Source organism: Schistocerca nitens, chromosome 4, assembly GCF_023898315.1.
Source record: "Schistocerca nitens isolate TAMUIC-IGC-003100 chromosome 4, iqSchNite1.1, whole genome shotgun sequence".
Classification (NCBI taxonomy): Eukaryota; Metazoa; Arthropoda; class Insecta; order Orthoptera; family Acrididae; genus Schistocerca; species Schistocerca nitens.
In genome coordinates, this window is record NC_064617.1 from 508,037,966 (window position 1) to 508,058,476 (window position 20,511).

General features: G+C 40.3%; 1 protein-coding gene across 3 annotated transcripts in view; it reads right to left on the bottom strand.

Annotated features, from left to right (window-relative positions):
- LOC126251815 (gamma-glutamyl hydrolase-like) overlaps positions 1 to 20,511 on the bottom strand; it is an 87,697-nt gene that overhangs the window by 11,794 nt on the left and 55,392 nt on the right. For all 3 annotated transcript variants that reach the window (XM_049952461.1, XM_049952463.1, XM_049952462.1), the window contains exons 5-6: positions 8,185 to 8,291; positions 7,868 to 8,096 (exon numbers count right to left, since the gene is read on the bottom strand). In XM_049952461.1, coding sequence (XP_049808418.1) covers positions 7,868 to 8,096; positions 8,185 to 8,291 — 336 coding nt within the window. The remainder of the gene's footprint in view (positions 1 to 7,867; positions 8,097 to 8,184; positions 8,292 to 20,511) is intronic.

Genomic DNA, 20,511 nt, shown 5'->3' on the forward strand with positions numbered 1-20,511 from the left:
TGAACCTCATTGAACAGCCTTTTCATTAATTAATGAGCAGTTGCAGAGTATGCCATCCCCTGGAAATTCGGCAAATATTGAATGAATTACAGTACAAAGTGTTGTGCTCAAAAAGGGCACGTGAAAGTGACAGTAGAATCATAGAATGTGGAAAGTAATGTCAGAGATTATTATAAACCTTCTCTTTTATGTGTTAACTTTTGTTCATTCTGATTCGGCTGCTGCGCTCGACAGAGAGAACATCGCTGTGCTAGCATATCTGTTTAAATGATGGAAATATTGACTCGCTGAAGCTGTGTGCATCATGTACGTGTGTTTAAATAATATATCAACTGTTAATTTCAAGTTGTCATGGTTTCCTTTACCTTCACTTTCCGCTTGTGATATGGAATTGAATAATAAGAATTTTTCTACCTTTGCAAAGCTCTGCAATTGTTGGTTATAGGCCATCAGCTGCTATCATGCCAGAACAACTTTATTTCAAATATTACAGGCTTCACCCAATAAATAAAGAAGCACTACTCATATTGTTTAAGAGCGAAAGCTATACCAATTTTTTTATTTTTTTTTTTTAAACAGAGTATTAACTGAAATAATCAATTATTGACAATATAATTTAATTGGGTGGATAAAAAATCTACTCACAAAGAGGCAGCAGGAAAAACACATACGCACACACACGCACGCACGCGCGTGCGCCCCCCCCCCCCCCCCCCCCACACACACACACACAAGTTTAACTCTCCTCTGACCCAGGGTTCCGGATAACTTTTCTGAACTGTACCCCTTTTCCTAAATCTCTCCAGTCCTATTCCTTCACCCCTCTTCTGTCCCCTTCAGCTCTTCTGCCAGAAGAAGGAGACACAGGTTCCAAAGGCTTGTAAAAGTTAAACCTTTTTGTGTGTGGGTGTCCTCTGTCACCCTTGGTGAGTAGATTTTTTTATCTATCCATTTACATTATAGAGCATTAACTGAAATAGTTTCTTTCATGAGAATATGTAACATTCCAATCTGGTTAGTCTTGCTATGAAATAAATTCATAAAACAATCTCTTAACGAACCTATATGGTAAACTAATGGATTAATGACCCATCTGAAAGTATAAAGTAATATTTTCAGTCAAAGGTCAGCATATGTTCCCTATAAATTTCTTTAATTATGTTGGTGTGTTGTACTGGTGGCTTCTTCCATAGCACAAAAGTTTATGCTGGGCAAAGAATAGTGCTTATTGCACACTGTGATTAATAGCATTGGGTATGAGACGTACTTGCAAATAATGGTGCATATATTAAAAACTTTAATGAATTTTCTTTGCTATGTAATGAATGATTATTATTCCTGGTTGTTGCTAACTGCCCATTGCTATGAGTACTTCTATGCATAACTTGATGCAACTAATATTATCATGCTGAGTAGTGGCTGTGTGCCTGAAATTGAATAACCTTGCAGAATTGACTATTTGTTGCTGTCAATAAGCAGAAATGGGAAGCAGCCAGTACAAGAGAACATGGAGGAACACATAATGGAATTTCAACTATGAGGACACCTGAATCCAATGTAGCAAATAGTACAGGAAATAAAGGGTGCCTGCACAAACCCGTGTGCCATTTACCAAGTGAAACTTGCTGGTGCCATTCACTAGTGTACATAATGTCAAAGAGAACTTCAGTTGGTTTCATGTAACATAACTTGAAAAAAGAACATGTAGTACAGAGACTTCAATTTGTAATGCTATTTTCATTGGTGATAATGATATTTACTGTGGACCTGTTTGTGAGCAATGACACGAATTTTCACCTAAATGGATAGCTGCAGGATTTAGAAATGGTTAACTCATTTGAAGTGCACAAAATGCCTTTACTCCCTGAAATTAATTAGCATGTGTGTCATATCACCCAAACATGTTGTCATCATACTTCTTTTAAAAATGTTGTACACCAACAGAAGAGCAGAACAATTCATGCACATGTTGCAAAGACTGTTTCTTCCAGAGTTGTGGCATTTTGTAGTTCCAGTAGGATGGACTGACAAGGGACACCATTTGCATAAAAATTAACATCCTTGTCAACATTTTCAAACCAGACCTATTCCATGCTGGATGCACAGTTTGGATCTGAACAGTCTCCAACCCTCTAGCCCCAGACCTTTATCTCTATAGGTATTTAAAAGTGAAGCATACAGACAACATAACAAGAGGCATTATAAAGATGAGAACAAAAGCTGCGCTACTGAGCTTACATCTGACATGTTATGAAGTAACTGGTCACAAAGGGCTATAAATGCTGTCAGAAAAGGAACCACCAAATGAAAAGCATTATATTCACCAAAATACTTTCTCTAGCAGTAAGATCTCTTTTGTGAATTTTCACACATCAACAAACATAACTGTAATTTGGTACACATTTTACATAAGAGTAAATATACTTCATACTCTTGTTAAATTTCAATCCCGTCTCCGGCCATTCTGATTTAGGTTTTCCGTGATTTCCCTAAATCGCTTCAGGCAAATGCCGGGATGGTTGCTTTCAAAGGGCACGGCCGATTTCCTTCCCCATCCTTCCCTCACCCGAGCTTGCACTCCGTCTCTAATGACCTCGTTGTCGACGGGACGTTAAACACTAATATCCTCCTCCTCCTCTTGTTAAATTGTCTGTAAATAGTTGGAAGATCTTGTTCAAGATTTCATTTCTGATGTGTCGGCAGCTGGGCCAACACCTTGTAGAATGAAGTGGCTGAAAGTGCACGCTAAACTAACGCAGACGGGCGTGAAGTACTGGAACATGAGACTTATTAATGAATAAGAAGAAAAGTACGTAGCTGGAATAATATACTTAACTTTATTCTCTTGTTGGAATACATCTCTTGAATAGTAGTAAGCTATAAGCACTGATACAAATGGCGCCTTGCTAGGTAGTAGCTATGGAATAAGCTGAAGGCTATTCTATCAGTCTCTCGGCAAATGAGAGGAAGACTTGGTAGGTCTGGTCGCAAGCTATGTCGTCCGTACAACTGGGGCGAGGTCTAGTCCGTGTCTTGTGACCTGCCATGTGGTGGCGCTAGGTTTGCGATTACACAGTGGCGACACGCGGGTCCGACATGTACTACAGGACCGCGGCCGATTTAAGTTACCACCTAGCAAGTGTGGTGTCTAGCGGTGACACCACAATTTCATCAACAACAACAACAAAAAATGAAAAATTTATTTCTTACTTTCTATGAAGGGAGGTCATAAAATTTCTACCTCTGACTACACTAATGCCAATATTTGAAGGTACACATATGCATTGGAAGCACAGGATTTTTCTGTTGTTCATGCAATTCTTTCTGTATTATGTTCCTTGGCAGACTACTGTACATTGCTGTGCTGAATAATTTGGTCACATGTGCAGTCATTAGCATTTACAAAAGAAACTGACAAAGTTAGTTCAAGATGAAATGGAGATAATGAATGTGTGTAATGCACAGATCCGTAAGACACAGAATACAGTATCAGACCATTTCTAATGAAGCAACCAAGGATCATCACAACAGCTGAAGCTTTGGTGTTATACAAAAGCTAAAGAACAACTACTAATATCAAGTGTGGCATTAAAGAAGTGTGCCAATGAAATAGTTAACCCCTTACCTACCTTACCGATTGCTGTGTTAATGAAGACATGTATACAAGTGCCTTAAAAAACGAGTGTAATTCAGCTGATCCATACAAAGGAAAGTAAAGAAGTAGTTTCAAATTATAGACCAAATCACTAATTCCCACCTTCAATAAAATATTTGAAGCTGTTATCCTGTATTAGAATTAAATACATATTTCCTTGCACAAGGACTGAAGGCCAATGTAAGTAAATACCAGATGATAATATTTGCAACTGGCAGCTCACACTAGGGCTGTTGACAAAACATGGACATATCAAAAATGTTTCCGAAAAATGTCGATGTATATCGCCAATATTTCTTTCCCCAATATATCGATGCATCAGTATCAAAATGGCAATATCGAGTTCCGATACTTTTATTTTATATTACATTTTTTTAACAATTTTTGATAAATATTTGAAGTTATTCTTTTTAAATTGTAGTAGAACATAATTATACCTCCACTGTGTGAAGGAGTCTTACTACTTTTTGAGCTTCATCACATCCAAACTTTCTCTTTGACTGTGTGAAGGAAGTATATGTGGCATGAAAGAAGAAGACCAATTGCACTGGGTGGTGGCAGTGTCAATGGCATAACAAGATTTCCAATGTGAAAAAATAGCACACCAGTTGTGTTAAAAAACAATTTTTAATGCAACTAGTGTGCTATTTCTTCACATCAGCATTCTTTAAAAACAGTTGCTGAAAATGAGGAACAAAAATCTAAATGACAAGATCGGCCTTTGCGGTAGGCAGAGATATGTGAGGGGAAATGCTCATGATCAACACTCAGGGCTACCAAGAGAAACTGCAATTTTTGGCTTCACCACACATTTTTGACACTACAACTGCTAGCTCACTGGCGTTGGCAGAAATGAAAAAGCAGGGAAGTCGACATGAAGTGTTCCAGACAAACCCACATGTATGTCCATCCTTCTGATTGGAGATTTGAGAGACTTTGCTGCTCACTTATGTAATAGAATGGAACACCTACAGTTGTCCTTACGATATTATTTATTATATGGCTACCAGTTTCAGTGCTTTAGTACAGCATCTTCAGGCCTTGATTGATGCTGGTGGCCAAAATCTATGAACTGGGTTTTGCAGACTGTAACAACTAGTTGATGGTTGGAAAAATAACATTGTTGTTACAGGTAGCCTGCAAAAACCAGTTCATAGATGTTGGCCACTGATGAATCATATATGCAGTTGCAGTTAACCCTCTCAGCTACAGTTAAGGCCTGAAGATGGCTACCGAAATGAGTAGCCATATTATAAATAACATCATAACTATGGCTGGAGGTGTTCCATTTTTTACAAATCCTATAAGTGACAAAATCAAACGGCAGACCCATGAGACACCTTTTATTGTGCCACTTACACGGAATTACCATTTTTAGTAAAGCAATTATCACCAAGTGTGAACGTGCATTGTTTTCCTTTCTCTTCTTGCAGTAAAGGGGATAGGCAGGCTGCTAGCTTGTTGATGTACATAACATGTAATAATAAATCAGTATTTAAATATACATCTCTAAAACTGGAGGTATATTTACAATTAACGGCCAATATTTTTTATAGACAGATACGTTGTTATTTCTTCCATCAATATCGATACTTTTTTTTCGATATATTGACAGCCGATAATGATATTTTTATAAACACTGATATATTGGATTCCCGATATTTTTTAAAATATCAACAATCCTAGCTCACACCACTCATGCATAAATGAGTTATGTGGGATAATGGCAGAGGAAGTGAACAGCTGTAAATTCCTAGATGGCTATCTGGATATTGCTGTGTAATGACATAGGCACTGGCCTATTATTTTCTGTCTGAACTGTCCAAAATGGTGCCCACCCACAGTCTGAAAACTGTATTTTATGGACAATCTATCTCTATCTTACCTATTGCATGGGGTTGTGTTGTAGAATATACCTTAGAAGAATACTGCTACTACAAAAAAGAGTTATGGGTCACACAAGGACTGGGCTATAAAAGTTTTTGTCATGAAATTTTCATACAACACACATTCTTCACCATCTATTCTTTGTACCTCTATAAATTAATTATTCTTTTTGTCTCTAAGAAAACTGAAGTAATTAAATATGGTGATATACATGAGTACAAAATAAGGTCCAAAGACAAAGAATAAAAGTAAAAATGACAGACCGGGCCTATGCACTAATGGAGTGATAAGGTATAATAAGCCACCACAGTCTCGGAAAAATAGTATTAAAAATAACTCAAATAAAAACTAAAAAAGTGTTAATTGAATTGTGTCTGTAGTCACTTAACAAATTTTAAAGCACAAAACATTAAGACCCCATAGATGTGCTGTAACATCATATGCAAGTTTGACATAAAATGTTTCAAGTGGTTTTATAAATCAGCAAGAACATTTTGATAAAATATAGAGTTCACAATAAGTGGTAAATTAATGGTTTCTGTTGTACTAATATATTTAAAGATTGTTAAGTATTCTGTCAAGCAGTATTGATTGTGTGTAATCACTACCTTAACACTAACACCTCTTGAATTTCATATTTCCAAAACCCTTCATATTGATGACTAGACGCAAAAACAATTAGATAAATAAAGATTCATTACCAGCCAAACAACTGTCAGAAAGAGTGGTGTTAGTATACGGTCAATGCATAAGAACCCGAACGATCTACTGTACACATCAGAATGTCAGCACAATGGGTTCCCTGTTAGTTAATGCTCATTCACAGGTAGGAATGTTGTAGAAACGTTGAGAACATGGAAGCACAAGGAATACGAGGTTTTCAGCCATGTGATAATAAAGCACAAATGTTGGTTTCACAATTACAACCCTTAAACAAATAAAAGATGCAAAAAATTCCCCTCTATCAAAGAAGACAAGGACAGAGTTCTCTCCTGGAAACATTATGCTGCCCGACTCTTCAGATTGTCGCTGACTATACAAAAAAGGAACAGGAAATTACAACAGATAATTAAGGCAACGGAATACCACCGCAGATTATCTTCCCTGCATAATGCAGTCTCCATTTTTTGACAGAGAAAGGCTGGAGGCTTTTGAGATCTGGACATGGCGGAAGATGGAAAGAATAAGTTGGATGGACAGAGTAAGAAATGAAGAGGTACTGAGAAGAGTGGGAGAGAAAAGACAGTTACTAGATGTAATAAAGAGAAGAAAAAGAAATTGGATTGGGCATATATTAAGAAAGAATGACGGACTGATAAAAACTGTTTTAGAAGGTTATGTAGAAGGGAAAAGGAAGCGAGGAAGGAAGAGATTCCAGATACTGGATGACATGATGGACGGTACAACATACAGATTTAAGAAGGAAGCAATGGATCGCAGAAAATGGAGAGACAAAGGACCTGCTAATATAGCAGATAACTGATGATGATGAATTAAAAAACATTCTGATTAATCTGTAGCCTGGGATCAAGGAGAAGAGTTAAGAAATGAGTGAGAAAGGTGTGCAACTACTGCATGACCATGTACCTGATCACCTTCACTCAAGAAACTATGACTCTGTTCACACTTAGTCTATGAGATCTTACCACAACTGCCTTGCTTGGTAGATCTAGCACCCAGTGATTTCAACCGTCATGTTTTCTTTGTGTAACTTTTCCAGAGTCAAACTGGAGACTTCTCTTTTCTTCCATGTGAAGGTATGAACTTTACTAATGACCTTCTAAAATATAAATCAAGCTATGTCTTTCAAAATTATTACCCAATTCTCACTCTTTATCTCGTTTTTCTGCTACTTTTCTTTCTCTCCTTCTTGTAAGCTTCATCATTAATAATCTCAAATTCTCTTTGGTCTTGATTTATTGTTTTATTTCATCAACCTCAAGTCCAATTTACTCCTTGCATTTTTTCTGAACTCTTTTTACTTTGCGTACAAAACCATTCTACCTCCACTATCATCTGTGACAGGTTTCTGTATTCATTTTGCCCTAGTTCTCCTCACCCTTATTTCCCTACCACCTCCCTCCTCTCTCAGACTACATCATTATCATGCTGTGATAAAAAGTTGGTTACATTGTCATCATTACTTTCCTCATTGAAAATGGCTACACCAAACTTACTTATAAAATCTAAATACACAATATTCTTCATATCATATACCTTCATGTAAGTTCAGGAGATTTTTTGTTTACTTAGCAGTTTGTATCCTGTCCTCAAGTTAGTGCATGAGGTGAAAAAAAATGCAAATAAATAATAAGAATTACTTACCTTCATTCACAAAAAAGTTTGCAAAGTACTGCATCGCAACCACTGCATCTGAACTATGGGGTATGTTTTTATTTGATTTCCATTCATATGCATTTTTTTCTGGATGAAAAATGACACCATAAAAAGGATACAGTCTTGACTGGATAGATGATATAAATTCCAAACCATTTATATCATGGTTCACAGAGAGGACATGCCACTGCCCACTCAAGCCGAATTCTGTTAAGTTCTATAAACATAATACCAGAACATGTAAACATCGCAATTATCTGTCTTAACAAGAGACTGAAATATGCTGTTTTTAGTACCAGAATTACCTTTTGAGTTACGCAGAAGTTGTGGTAATCGGCAGTAATATTCTGTGACCCAAGAGCAGTTATAATATTCTCTGGAGCTGCACCAAAAAGGCTGCTTTCATTGAAATCTGCCACGAAAAACAAATGTTTATATGATACAATGAATGTTAAGTTATTTGGTATAATAATATTCTGGTGGTGTAAAGGAGGGGTATGCATCAAGAAGAGGAGGCTGAGTATTAAGGATTAAGAAGTTTTTTCATATTATTGCATATGTGCATTTAAGTTATGAGCACACTTGAGACCTCACATCACAATCTAATTGCAATTAGTAGAAACACAAATGACAAGCAATTTCAGAAGGGCCAACACTGAAACAGTGACAAAGTTACAATTGGAAACTGCAATTTAGAACAGACATACAGATGTAGACCACTCACAAAAAATCACAATGACAGTCTATTACACACAAGGTTTGTGGTTTCCATACTGGAGAGCACTGAGACATTTATCGATGGGAATTAACCTAGACTGCAGCCTACACTAGAGATCAGCCTGCCACCAAAACCAAGATTTCTGGGTGGGAGGGAGAGAGGGGGAGGGGGGGGGAGGCGATGTTGGTGTGGGCAATATCACTAGCCAAAAGATTTATTTAGAATCTGCACAGGTGTGACAATGCCACTAAACAACACTGTCAGCACAAGTTACCATATTGGCCGATGGTGCTTTGACAACAAGCTGGGGAGTGGAGCTCTGCAAAAGGAAATGAAAACTCGCTATGTGAGTCAATCTATAGGAAAGCACAAACCTGAAACCACATACAGATGTGTGTGGGGGTAAACAAAACACACAACAGGCATGGGCAGTTGATAACAGCACATAGAAACAGCACACAGCACAAGGTGAAAGGATGATACTTGGTGGTTGAACACAGACAGCATTATAACTGCCCCACCCAGCTGACTGTCACCACTTCCGTCAGCAGGTCTGTCCAAGCATCACATGTGGCCCCAATGCTGCTACAATAACTACACCAGTTGATCTGCCTCCATCATAATATCCACTGGCAGGGATTCTAAATCACTCCCTTCTGAAAAGGCCGTGTAAGGCCAAAAATAGCCAGCTTAGGCACTGACCATTGGTGCAAAACCAGAGAGAGTGCCAGAAACCCAGGCAGCAGATTGGCTACTGAAGAAGACAATGCCAACACCACTGGCTCTGCCAGAGGGGCAGAAGGGTGCATAGGCAGAGGTAACAGTCAGTACACTGGCAGAGACGAGTCACATCCACAGACTAGGAGCAGGAGCAGGAGCAGGAGGAGGAGGAGGAGGAGGAGGATGAGGTGGAGTTGGATCAGAGTCCATGGGCTCCACATCGGGAGACATAGGAGCAAGCCTCAATGGGCCTGAGGCCACAGGCAAAGGGAGGGCACCACAGGGCATGGAGGAGGTGGCAACAGGAAAGCACAATGCTGAAAATGGGAGCCTGCACCTGGAACAATGCAGTGACCAACACTGCCACTGGGCTGACTGGAATACTGCCACAGTCATGTCCCAACAGAGCACAGGTATAACTGATTTGCATGAGAGGTCACCTGCACTCAACCAATGTCCTGCGCAAACAACTGCCAGTATTTGTGATGCACCACAACACCTGGCATCCATCCCTGATGCTGGCCCAAAGAACAGGCACAAATGGATGTCCTAGGGGTGAAATGTGGCAGGCCACAGTTGTCCAGGACATGTGACTCAGAATGCAACAAATCCAGAGCCCCAGTCTTGCTTCCATGCAAACATCCTGCCGAACTGCAACTGGTAATCACATCACTCTGTATGGTAGCCAGAAACCTTGACAATGCATCATCACAGGAAGAGGCAGACATGACTTCTTCATTAGGATCTTGAACATACAGATTCCATCTACCAAGTTAGAAGTTGAGTGAAACAGGGCAGTAGTCAGATGCTGGATACTGTTGTAGATACAAAAGTCTTGTAACTCCCACAAAACAAACTGCTGATTGTTATCATACACTAGGTTCCTGGGGGATCCCTCGATGGCAAAAATAACTGACAATGCACCAACAGTGGCAGTTGACAACATGGAAGACAGCTCGGCTACATACAGGAAATTTGACGAAGCATCGACCACCAACAACCACATGCTGCCCAAAAATGTACCTCCAAAATAGACATCCACCCTGTCCCCACGGCATTCTGAACAGTCAAGGGGAAAACAGGCACAGTGGCGAAAACTGGTTCTGCGCAGGGCGGTCAAGGGAAAAACTGGCATGGTGGCGCAGCCTGGTTCTGCGCACAGACTGCAAGCCTGAAGTTTGAAGCTGCAATCAATCACAAGCAGTAGACTTGATGTTACACCAATGCCTCCATATGAGTCATACTCCAGTGCGACGTATACAGCAACTGGAGTAAGTGAGGATGCAGCATGGGGGAGGGCAGAGGGCAACCATTCGACAGCACTGCTCCTCTGTCACAAGCATGAGTGCCCTCTGGATGACTCTGAGTTCATCACATAAGAGAAAAAAATGTACACTGTGCTGGATCTGCACACAAAGAGACGCACTCGAGCCAATCCACCAGGACAGCTGAAACAATTTTCTTATAAACTGGGTCAGCAGCTGTGGCAGTCATGACCTCTCACACTGCCCATGGAAAATCAGTTTGCTGCAAGGTATCATCCAGTGCAAACACAAGAGCCACCTTACGATTGAACTCTGGGCCAAGCCACACCGGTAGTCACGAAAGCACATTGGCATTTGCATGCTATACTTGGCAGTGGAGGAGTAATGTAACAATTACTGACAAAAAGGGACCACCTCAGAAATCAATGGGCAGTCATATCGGGTATCTTGGAACAAGAGCCATATAAGGAAACCAGTATCTTATGGTCAGTGATGAAACGGAACCTTCCTCCATACAAGAAAATGAGAAACATTTTAGTCCCAAAAACAACAGCTGGCTCCTCCTTTTCCACCCGTGCTGCAGAAAGAGTCTATGAGGCACAAGTGATAGACTTTTTGGTGCCATTCAGATTCTGATGGGACTGAACTGCAACAAAGCCATACTGGGAAGCATCACAGGCCAGGGTAAAGGTTTACCCAGTGTAAAAGAAGTCAAACAAGGAGCAGAGCTCAAACACTGCTTGAGGGATTGAAATGCACATTGACAATCTGCAGACCAGACAAACTTAATGCCCTTTCGGCATAGCCAGTTAAGAGGATAGCAAATGTGTGCAGCCTGCAGAATGAACTTAGGCTCAAACGAAATCTTGCACAAGAAAGACTGGAGCTTCTTCAGGTTTCTGGACGCCAACATATTGACAATGGCTTTGATATGTTCGTTTGTAGGGATAAGGCCATCTTTGCTAAGCATCTGTCCCGAAAAATGCACCTTTGGGGAGAAAAAACTACACTTCTCCAGCTTACAACAAAGGCCGTTCTCCAGGCGGCTTTGGAACACTGTCTGCAGGCTTCGTAAACGCTCCTCTTGTGTGGAGCCCACATCCCAGATGTATCAAGGTAGTTCACACAACAGGGAATGTCTGGAATCCACTGCTCCAAACATCGTTGATACATTTCCAGTGCACACAAGATTCCGAAATGCAAGCAATTAAATTGACAAAGCCTAAAGACTCTTTTGAGTAAATAGAAAGTCCAAGAGGCTGTGTTCAACAGAAATTGCACGTATGCATCGCACAACTCGATGCTTGGAAAATACTGCCCCCCTCCCCAACTCCCGCTCCCTCCCAATGACTTCGCCAATAACTCCTTCAGCTGCAGAATCGGAAAGGAATCTGCGACACATTGCACACTGACAATCTGTTTAAAATCGGCGAAAACATGCACAGTGCAATCAGGCTTCTGAACCACCACCAAAGTGGGGTCTCAGAGAAACAGGAGAAACAATGCCTTGTTCTTGCCAACATTGCAACTCAGCCTTTACCTTGTCGAGCTTACAGAAGGGAATGAGGCACAAGCAACAAAATTTAGGCACCATCGATGGCTTAAGTGAAACATTAACCTTGAAATTTTCTGCCCAGAAAAAGTAATCTAACACAGCTGGTTGCAAGATTGTAGTAAAGAGTTCAAATCCTGAAAAGGGACCAACAAACACAAAACGAACTTTGTCAATTATCTGGATGCCAAAAACAAAAAAAGCGTCTTATCCAAAAATATTTTGCACCAACGGGGAGTTGACCACTAATAATGTAAGTTGTCGTTTCACATTCTTATGACATGCAGAGACAGAGAATTGCCCCTCATAAGGGTACACTGTTTAGTATACGACACAACTTGATGTAGTGGCCGTTGCAACATCAGGTAGCACAAGAGCCTGTTCATACCTAATTAATGAGTCTGATCATCACTCCTGTATCTACCTGAAATTCTACCAGGTGCCCATCCACTAACATCAGCAAGATACACCAGGATGCCCGTGCAGGGCGTCAGAGACAGCCCACAGTCCAGTGAAGGCACAGAGGCAACCAATCACTGACCCGCAGCTCTTCAACTGTCACAAGCAGTTGCTAAGTCACGCACTTGACAGTACACCACAAACATGGCCTCCATGTGTAGGCAATCTCGTTGAACATGAACTAAAAAATTGGGGTAAGACTACTGGCTGACCCAATGAGTGGAAGGAGAGCAATACCAATGACCCAAGAAACGCCTGGTGCAAGAATTATGACACCGCAACCAATGCAAACATACCGAGCCTGACGTGGGTAACAGGCAGGACCACGATGCGACTGCATTGGAATTGTCAACAGTTTCAGTTCAAGGCAACTCAGTGATGGGTAAGGCCACATGGAACACTGGGGGCTGTTTACCATGCACACATACACATTCCACCCACCAATCTTCGAAAAAGATGTCTGATGTCACTGCCATAAGCTCATGCCATTCCACAGTCTGTGTAATGCCAGCTAAAGAAGGATCGAAAAAGGTCAATTCTCTAGTTTGGACCTGAGGATCAGAAGCTAACCAGACAATAACATCACGAATTAGTGAGTCTGCATATCTGGTAGCAAATTTGGGCCACTCAAATCAACAATTGGATGAAGGACCCTGAAAACCAACAAGCCAGGCTGCATATGACTGCCCGGGGCACTGATGGTGTTGGTTAAATTGCAACAGTGCTGCCATCACATGGGTTTGATGTCCAAAACACTGCATAAGCAACTGACAAAGTTTGTCAAAAGGGGAATTTCTTGGGATCAGTGAAGGGATATTAAAGCATACAGTTGTGTCTTCTTTCCATTTCACAATCAACTACAAAATAACATTAAAAGCTAATTCCAAGACAAGAGTGTATTCTCCATTGACATCATATTTACTGACACTTTATCACAACAAAGCACATTAAAAACATTTTGGAGTTTTAATGCAGTGTATCATCCTTTTTATGCACTTCATTTAGCACGCTAAATAGGTAGTTACAACAAAGGAAATGATTATCATCGTATATCAATGCACATTTTGTGTACCTTAGTTTATTTGATTATGGATGAAATCAGCTAGTGTCACTTTCTATGCTGTAAAATGATCTATGACCATTTCATTGAAATTTGGATGATTCAGTAGTACTTTTTCAAGAGAATACATCACAAGTGCACGAAGTCTGTCCTCATTCATAGTATTTTGCACGAATGTTTTCACCTGGAAGCAACATTCTGCCTCTCCAGTCATCATTCAGAAGGCCACTATTATCTGCAGAAGTTTAGCACTTGCGAGAAAAAAGCTTTTGCCAAGTTGTTCTCATAAAGAAATTTTGGTGAGGTCATAGCACCTGATGCTTTCATAAAACCCTTTTGGTGTTACAACACATTCATTTCATGAGGTAAGTCTGAAGACTAATTTAAACAAATTAACAGCTACTTTCAGTTTTTTCTGGGAAAAGTAATGTGGCAATTTGGCACACTTATTTCCTGTAATCATTCATGAAATTCTCGCTAGTTGGTGATACTCATATTATCATTAGCGTATTCTAGCGTACTCTAGAGAGACATTTTGAACTTATTCCTACAGAGGACAAAACTGCCAATTAATTCTAAATGTCAATTAGTAACGCATCAAAGCATAATAGAGCTATTCAGAGACATGTTTTGATATTGGAGTTTCAGACACTCTGTTCACTCCCTTCTGATGTAAGCAGTGAAACATGTAAAGAGTTATTATTTAGTAATGGTAAGCATCCTTAGACTAAACAATCAGAGCCTTTGGGAGGTCCATATGAGCAAATGTTTGATGATGCAAGCTGTGCTGATCTGCCGCTAAATGAAGAAATGCATGTTTTACAGACATAACAAAACCTTCACCTTTCATAGAGTGACACTACATAGAACTAACTAGTATTCAAGGCACAGTCTTGACAGTAGATGTTACCTTTCAGAAAAGCATCACTCAGTATAAACAGTTCCAGAAACAATGACTGTCAATGTGGGAAATATGTGAAATGTTTCATTGTAATTTAAACTCTGTCAATTAATGAGAAATATATTTTAATATATAGTTTGGAGCAACTCCACCTAAGCCATTAACTATGCAATTGAGGATTTTAAAAAAGTGTGTGAAGGAATTGCATGTAACATCAGAGTGAAGTACAAAGGAGACGCTATATTAAGACTTACTCCATTACCGTTAATTTCAAATTCACAACCAGTTATTTGTTCTCACCCAGATTTTAAAGATATTCATGTACGTACAATTAGGTAGAGAAAGTTTGATGAATTAAAAAATGCTTGTAAAAAGCCGTATCCTCTGGCTTTCTTTCAATTACTTCAAATGTATAATATTGATTATTGAAATGAAACACTGTTCTAATGTAATAATTCATTTATTTACAATTTTGTACAATACAAATGTATTTACAATAAATACAAGATATTATATTCAAGCTTGTTTAATTTCATATTGTCCCTTGTACACTGATGATTCCTGATTCCTTTTCACATTTGACGTATAAATCATATCAGATCCACTGCTGTTTCAGCCGTTCCAGATAAAAGCGGTGTATTTTCGTCTGTATCTACATCTATTGCAGTGTGACCTTCGCCGTACTGATATGGATGACGCTGGCGCAGTCCAGTATTAACTTCTTCTGATGGCATTGGCTCCAACTCAAATTCGACGACTTCTTCGTCTAAATCATATGCTGGATTTTCTCCGTAGCTAATTTCATCTGCGGCATCTTGTCGAAACATTGTCCGTATACTATTATCTCTATTAATATTAAAAGTGTTTCCATGTTCCGCCATTTCAATATCGTCCACTGGTCCTGGATATAAAGTTCCTCTGTCGTACTGAATTGAACTATGCGATCCTGTGCTTAAATACTGATTTAACCACGACATTGTGCTGACTGAATGAAATGTAGAAGATTCTGCATTTATATACATATTGAACAAAAAGGGGGCACTGCATGACGCTCGCAAAACGACAACTTTTACACGTGCCAACCTTTTGCTGGCGTGGGTGCTTGCTCAGATAATTGTCCTAAAAGGACAAATTATCTCAGTGGGACAGGGACCGCCCCCCATGCTGACCCCGGGGGCCCCGGTGGGTAAATCACCTTGGGTGCTCGAAACATGAAGACGAGTCGTCATGTCTTCGTTTCATGATCTATTTATGAAAAAAATATCATTACTTGATGTGTTCCAAAACAAAAATGTTACTACTTTCATCAGTCCTTATCTCCACAACACCCATCACTGGGCACATATGAATCTTAAGTCATACATCACTTATAAAAATTATACTTTTTTCCTTGTTGGTTGCAAACATTCATTGCATACCCTACCCGTTGGAGTGCTTAAATATGATGCACACATAATAAATACTATAAATTCCCAATGAGTAATTTTCCATTGCCTTTGTCAAGCACAATACAACTACTGGCTTTTGAGAACTAAGGCTGGCTGACACTGCACTGACAAGCAAATAATAAAACAGAATAATTCGGGCAAGAGCAAAAAAGCTTTTCTGTCAGAAAAAACTAAATTTAAAAAAAGTTCAATCCCAGCCATGAATAAACAGCATGAGGTATTATTATTAATGTTACATAGTTATACTGACGCTGGCAAGCAAGGAACCCTGTAGTGAAGAAAAATTGCTAACAATATTGAATGCAGCACAGTGGGCATGACAACCAACAAGTTGTCTGTCTGCATGAATGGCCACCAACAAACTGTGGCCAAGGATCAAGTGGACCACTCTGTCGCTGAACACACTGCCAAACATGACATCCTTCATTTCAATGACTGCTTCACAACCTGTGCCATATAGACCCTTTCCACAAACACCAGCTTTTCTGAATTTCACAGGTGGGAACTCTCCCTGTAATAATCCTATGTTCTCATAACCCTCCAGACCTCACCCTCCATTCGTCACTGTCCTCACCCATCCAGCCCCTTCCTTGTTCCCATTCCAGCACTACACAGCCATCATTCCACCATCACACTCAATCTTTTTACTTATCTCCTTTTCCGCTACTTGCCCCTCCCCCCCCCCCCCCCCTTTCCTCATCTTTCCCTTGCCCACCATCTCACCTATAGCACTTCACTGTCCACCACCCCCACCATACTATCCCTCCCCCTCCTGCCCCAGCCTCCTTCTTACCCCACCCAGTCAGCACTCCCATCATGCATTGATGCTGCTGTTCGCAGTGTGGTTCCAGTTGCCTGATACTGTGGTCATGTGTGTGAGTTAAGTTTGCGCGCGCGCGTGTGTGTGTGTGTGTGTGTGTGTGTGTGTGTGTGTGTGTGTGTGTGTCTATTGTCGATGAAGGCCTTAATTGCCGAAAGCTTTGTTTATTTGTGGCAGTCTTTTTGTTGTGGCTATCTGCGACATAGCATCTCCGCTATATGTTGAGTAGCAGCATTTCTTTTCATAATATTGTTACATTCTATCTTGGTTTTTCCATTGTTCGATTTTTCCCAATTAAATGTTGGATAATTAAAGTCTCCAGTGATGATTAACCAATGACTGGTGAACTTATGTACAAGTGAACCAAGGTTTTCTCTAAGGCTTTTGGTTACATCAGGAGATGAGATTGCTGGCAATAGAAGGATCCAATTATCATTTTATGCCCATCCCTGATACTGAGTCTTGCCCAAACAATCTCACACACGGCTCCAGTTTCTAACTCAGTGGATCTGAGTTTCTTGTCTGCTGCGAAAAATACACAATCTTCAATTCCCATTTCCCATTTACCTATCCTTTCAATATACATTTAGACTTTTCCCAAAAATCCCATTGCTATCAATTTCAGGTTTCAACCAGCTTTCTGCACCTAGTATTATCTGAGCTTCACTGCTTTTCATGATCGCCTCTAACTTCAGACCTTTGTTGCAAGTGTTTCAGCAGTTTACCATTAGGATTTTCATACTCTCACCTGTGGGAGGCATTTTCTTTTATCTTACACTGATACTTCTGGGTTTCCTAAGGCTATTGTTATCTGGAATTGATGGAAAGTCACCTAATCTAAAAAACCCTTGTGTGCACCCCACCAGTACCAGAATGTGTATTGCACACCTGATTCATTTAGGGAGACCCTACAGTTCTCAACCTTATGGCGGAAGTCCAGGAAGTCACAACCTAGCTCGTCACAGAACCTTCGAAGTATTTGGTTCAATCCTTCCAACTGACTCAGAACCAAAGGGCCACCATCAGTTCTGGGGACAATGCCGCATAGTGTGAAATTCGTTGAAACTTCATGTGAACACATGGTCTTCTCAAGCTTCTCTGCCAGTCACTGGAATGATCCAAGTATGACCTCAGAGCCCAGACGACAGGCATCATTTGTTCCAGTGCACTACAGTCTGCAGCTGGTGCACCTGTTCCCTCAACGCAAGACTTGTGCCTTGTTATTAAAGACGGAGTATTTTCTCCAAGCAAAAGGTCAGTTAGCATTAAGTAATCATATGTTTTATAGTTTTATGTTATGAAAATTCATTTATAATTAGCATAGTGAAGGGTTGTCCCAAAATATTTCCTTTAAAAGAGGAAATCTGTAGTGCAACATGCTGTTTAGGCAAATAACGTTTCCCACTCTCTATTTATGACAAGGAAAGATGACAAGGACAAAATAGTAAAGTAATATCTGGTAGGGGAATAGGTAGCAAAACACATACCATGCACGGTCATTTTGTTCCATGTTTGTGCAGAGTCGAATGAAGAGGTGTGTGGTTCAAGTAATTGGTAAGGCATGATGGCGAGTAAATGTCTTCACCTGCTGTGGGTAAGCCTTTTACATTTTGACATGATAGCTTGGCTGTGTCTTGACTGTCAAGGAGCAGATACACTCTCCAAGAATGAAAACAGCAATGAACAACGGAAGCTCTAAAAACGAAATGAATTACTTCTTATTGAGTCTTCAAAGCAGATGTTGTACTTCATTTATATTGTATCTTCTCCAAGTTACAAAGTAATCATAATCTGTTCACCCATTGAAACAAATAGAAGACAGTCAATTATGAAAAGTCATTTTGTAATTATAGTAGATACCATTTTCCCGACGATCAATAACAGCTGCAAAGGCAAAGAGTTAACGTTTTACAGGGCTACAAATGATTCTACAGTGATATTGCTTTGAAGGACCTCCACATAAAGAAGATAGTTAACGGTGACTGAGTTACACTACACATAAATTAACACACAATGCTTCGGGTGACAGATCAAATGTGAGTTTCAAACACATATGAAGAGGGTCAAAACAGACATTTCAACAGGTCATATTTTTTAGTTATTTTGTCATGGATCATATACTACAGAGTAAACATTTGCTATCTGAGTGACATAATATCAATTCCAAGTTAGCTGACCAAAATTTAGCATTCTGTATTATAATACAAGCACATGATTTAAGGAAGACAGTGGGAACTTTATTTACTACACTGTGTCATAACAGAATGTAAATCATCAGCCTAAAAGACTTTAGAGTAGCTTGCAAACTCATTACTTCTAGCAAACCTAACAGTAATAATCACATACATAGCATGTTACTGATGTATATAGTTGAACCTCACTTAACAAGCACCTCCCTTAATGCGCAATTCGCTTAACAAGCAAAACTCTCACTGTTGGCAGTGGCATATGAACAATATCTTCAGTACGTACCGCAGTCTGGGTTCAGCATTCTTTCCGCTACCATCTTATTGCAGCTCATGATCACACATATTTCTACACAAGTGTTCAAATGTGCAAATTTTAATAACCTCCTTAGAAATGTCCCTGAAGATAAAGCCACACAAAGACAATCATAAGAGAAAGAAAATTATGAAATTACAATGAAATTAATACCCCTGGCTGCATACAGGTGCTGATATAAGTCAACGGGGACAGCTGAAAATGCATGCCCCGAACGGGACGCAAACCCAGGATCTCCTGCTTACATGGCAGACACTCTATCCACCTGAGCCACAGAGGACACAGAGGATAGTGCGACTGCAGGGACTTATCTCTGGCACGCCCCTGCCCATTATACTCATTACTCACAGCCTTACTGCCAATTCCCGTAAGAGTTTGAGCACTGTTTGTACATCTGCACAGAAAAAGATGATCAAATGGCCAGTGAGCCTTAACTATATATATATGAAGATGGTATCTGTTCTTTTGGGCATGTCCGAAAGAACAGATACCATCGGTAACCATGCAGCTCGTTAGAATAAAATTACAATGAAACGAATACCCCTTGCTGCATACAGGCATTGATGTAAGTCAATGGGGGCAGTTGAAAATGTGTGCCCCGACCGGGACTCGAACCCGGGATCTCCTGCTTACATGCAGACTCACTATCCATCTGGGCCACTGAGGACACAGAGGATAGTGCGACTGCAGGGACTTATCTCTGGCACGCTTCCCGTGAGACCCACATTCACAACTTATTGTCCCGCATTATATTCATAGTGCCCCTGCCCATTATACTTATTACTTGCAGCAGGCATGGGTTTGATCAGGACGGATGTGTGAAGCTGGCCACTGGACAGATGAAGGTCAACGTCGAGGAAAGTGGCATGGGATCTGCACCCACCAACAAGCAACAGTACCTCCATTAGGACAGCTGCCACCCATTCCATATCAAACAGTCCCTTCCCTACAGCTTAGGTCTTCATGGCAAACGAATCTGCTCCAGTCCTGAATCCCTGAACCATTACACCAATAACCTGAAGACAGCTTTTGCATCCCGCAACTACCCTCCCGACCTGGTACAAAAGCAAATAACCAGAGCCACTTCCTCATCCCCTCAAACCCAGAACCTCCCACAGAAGAACCCCAAAAGTGCCCCACTTGTGACAGGATACTTTTCGGGACTGGATCAGACTCTGAATGCAGGG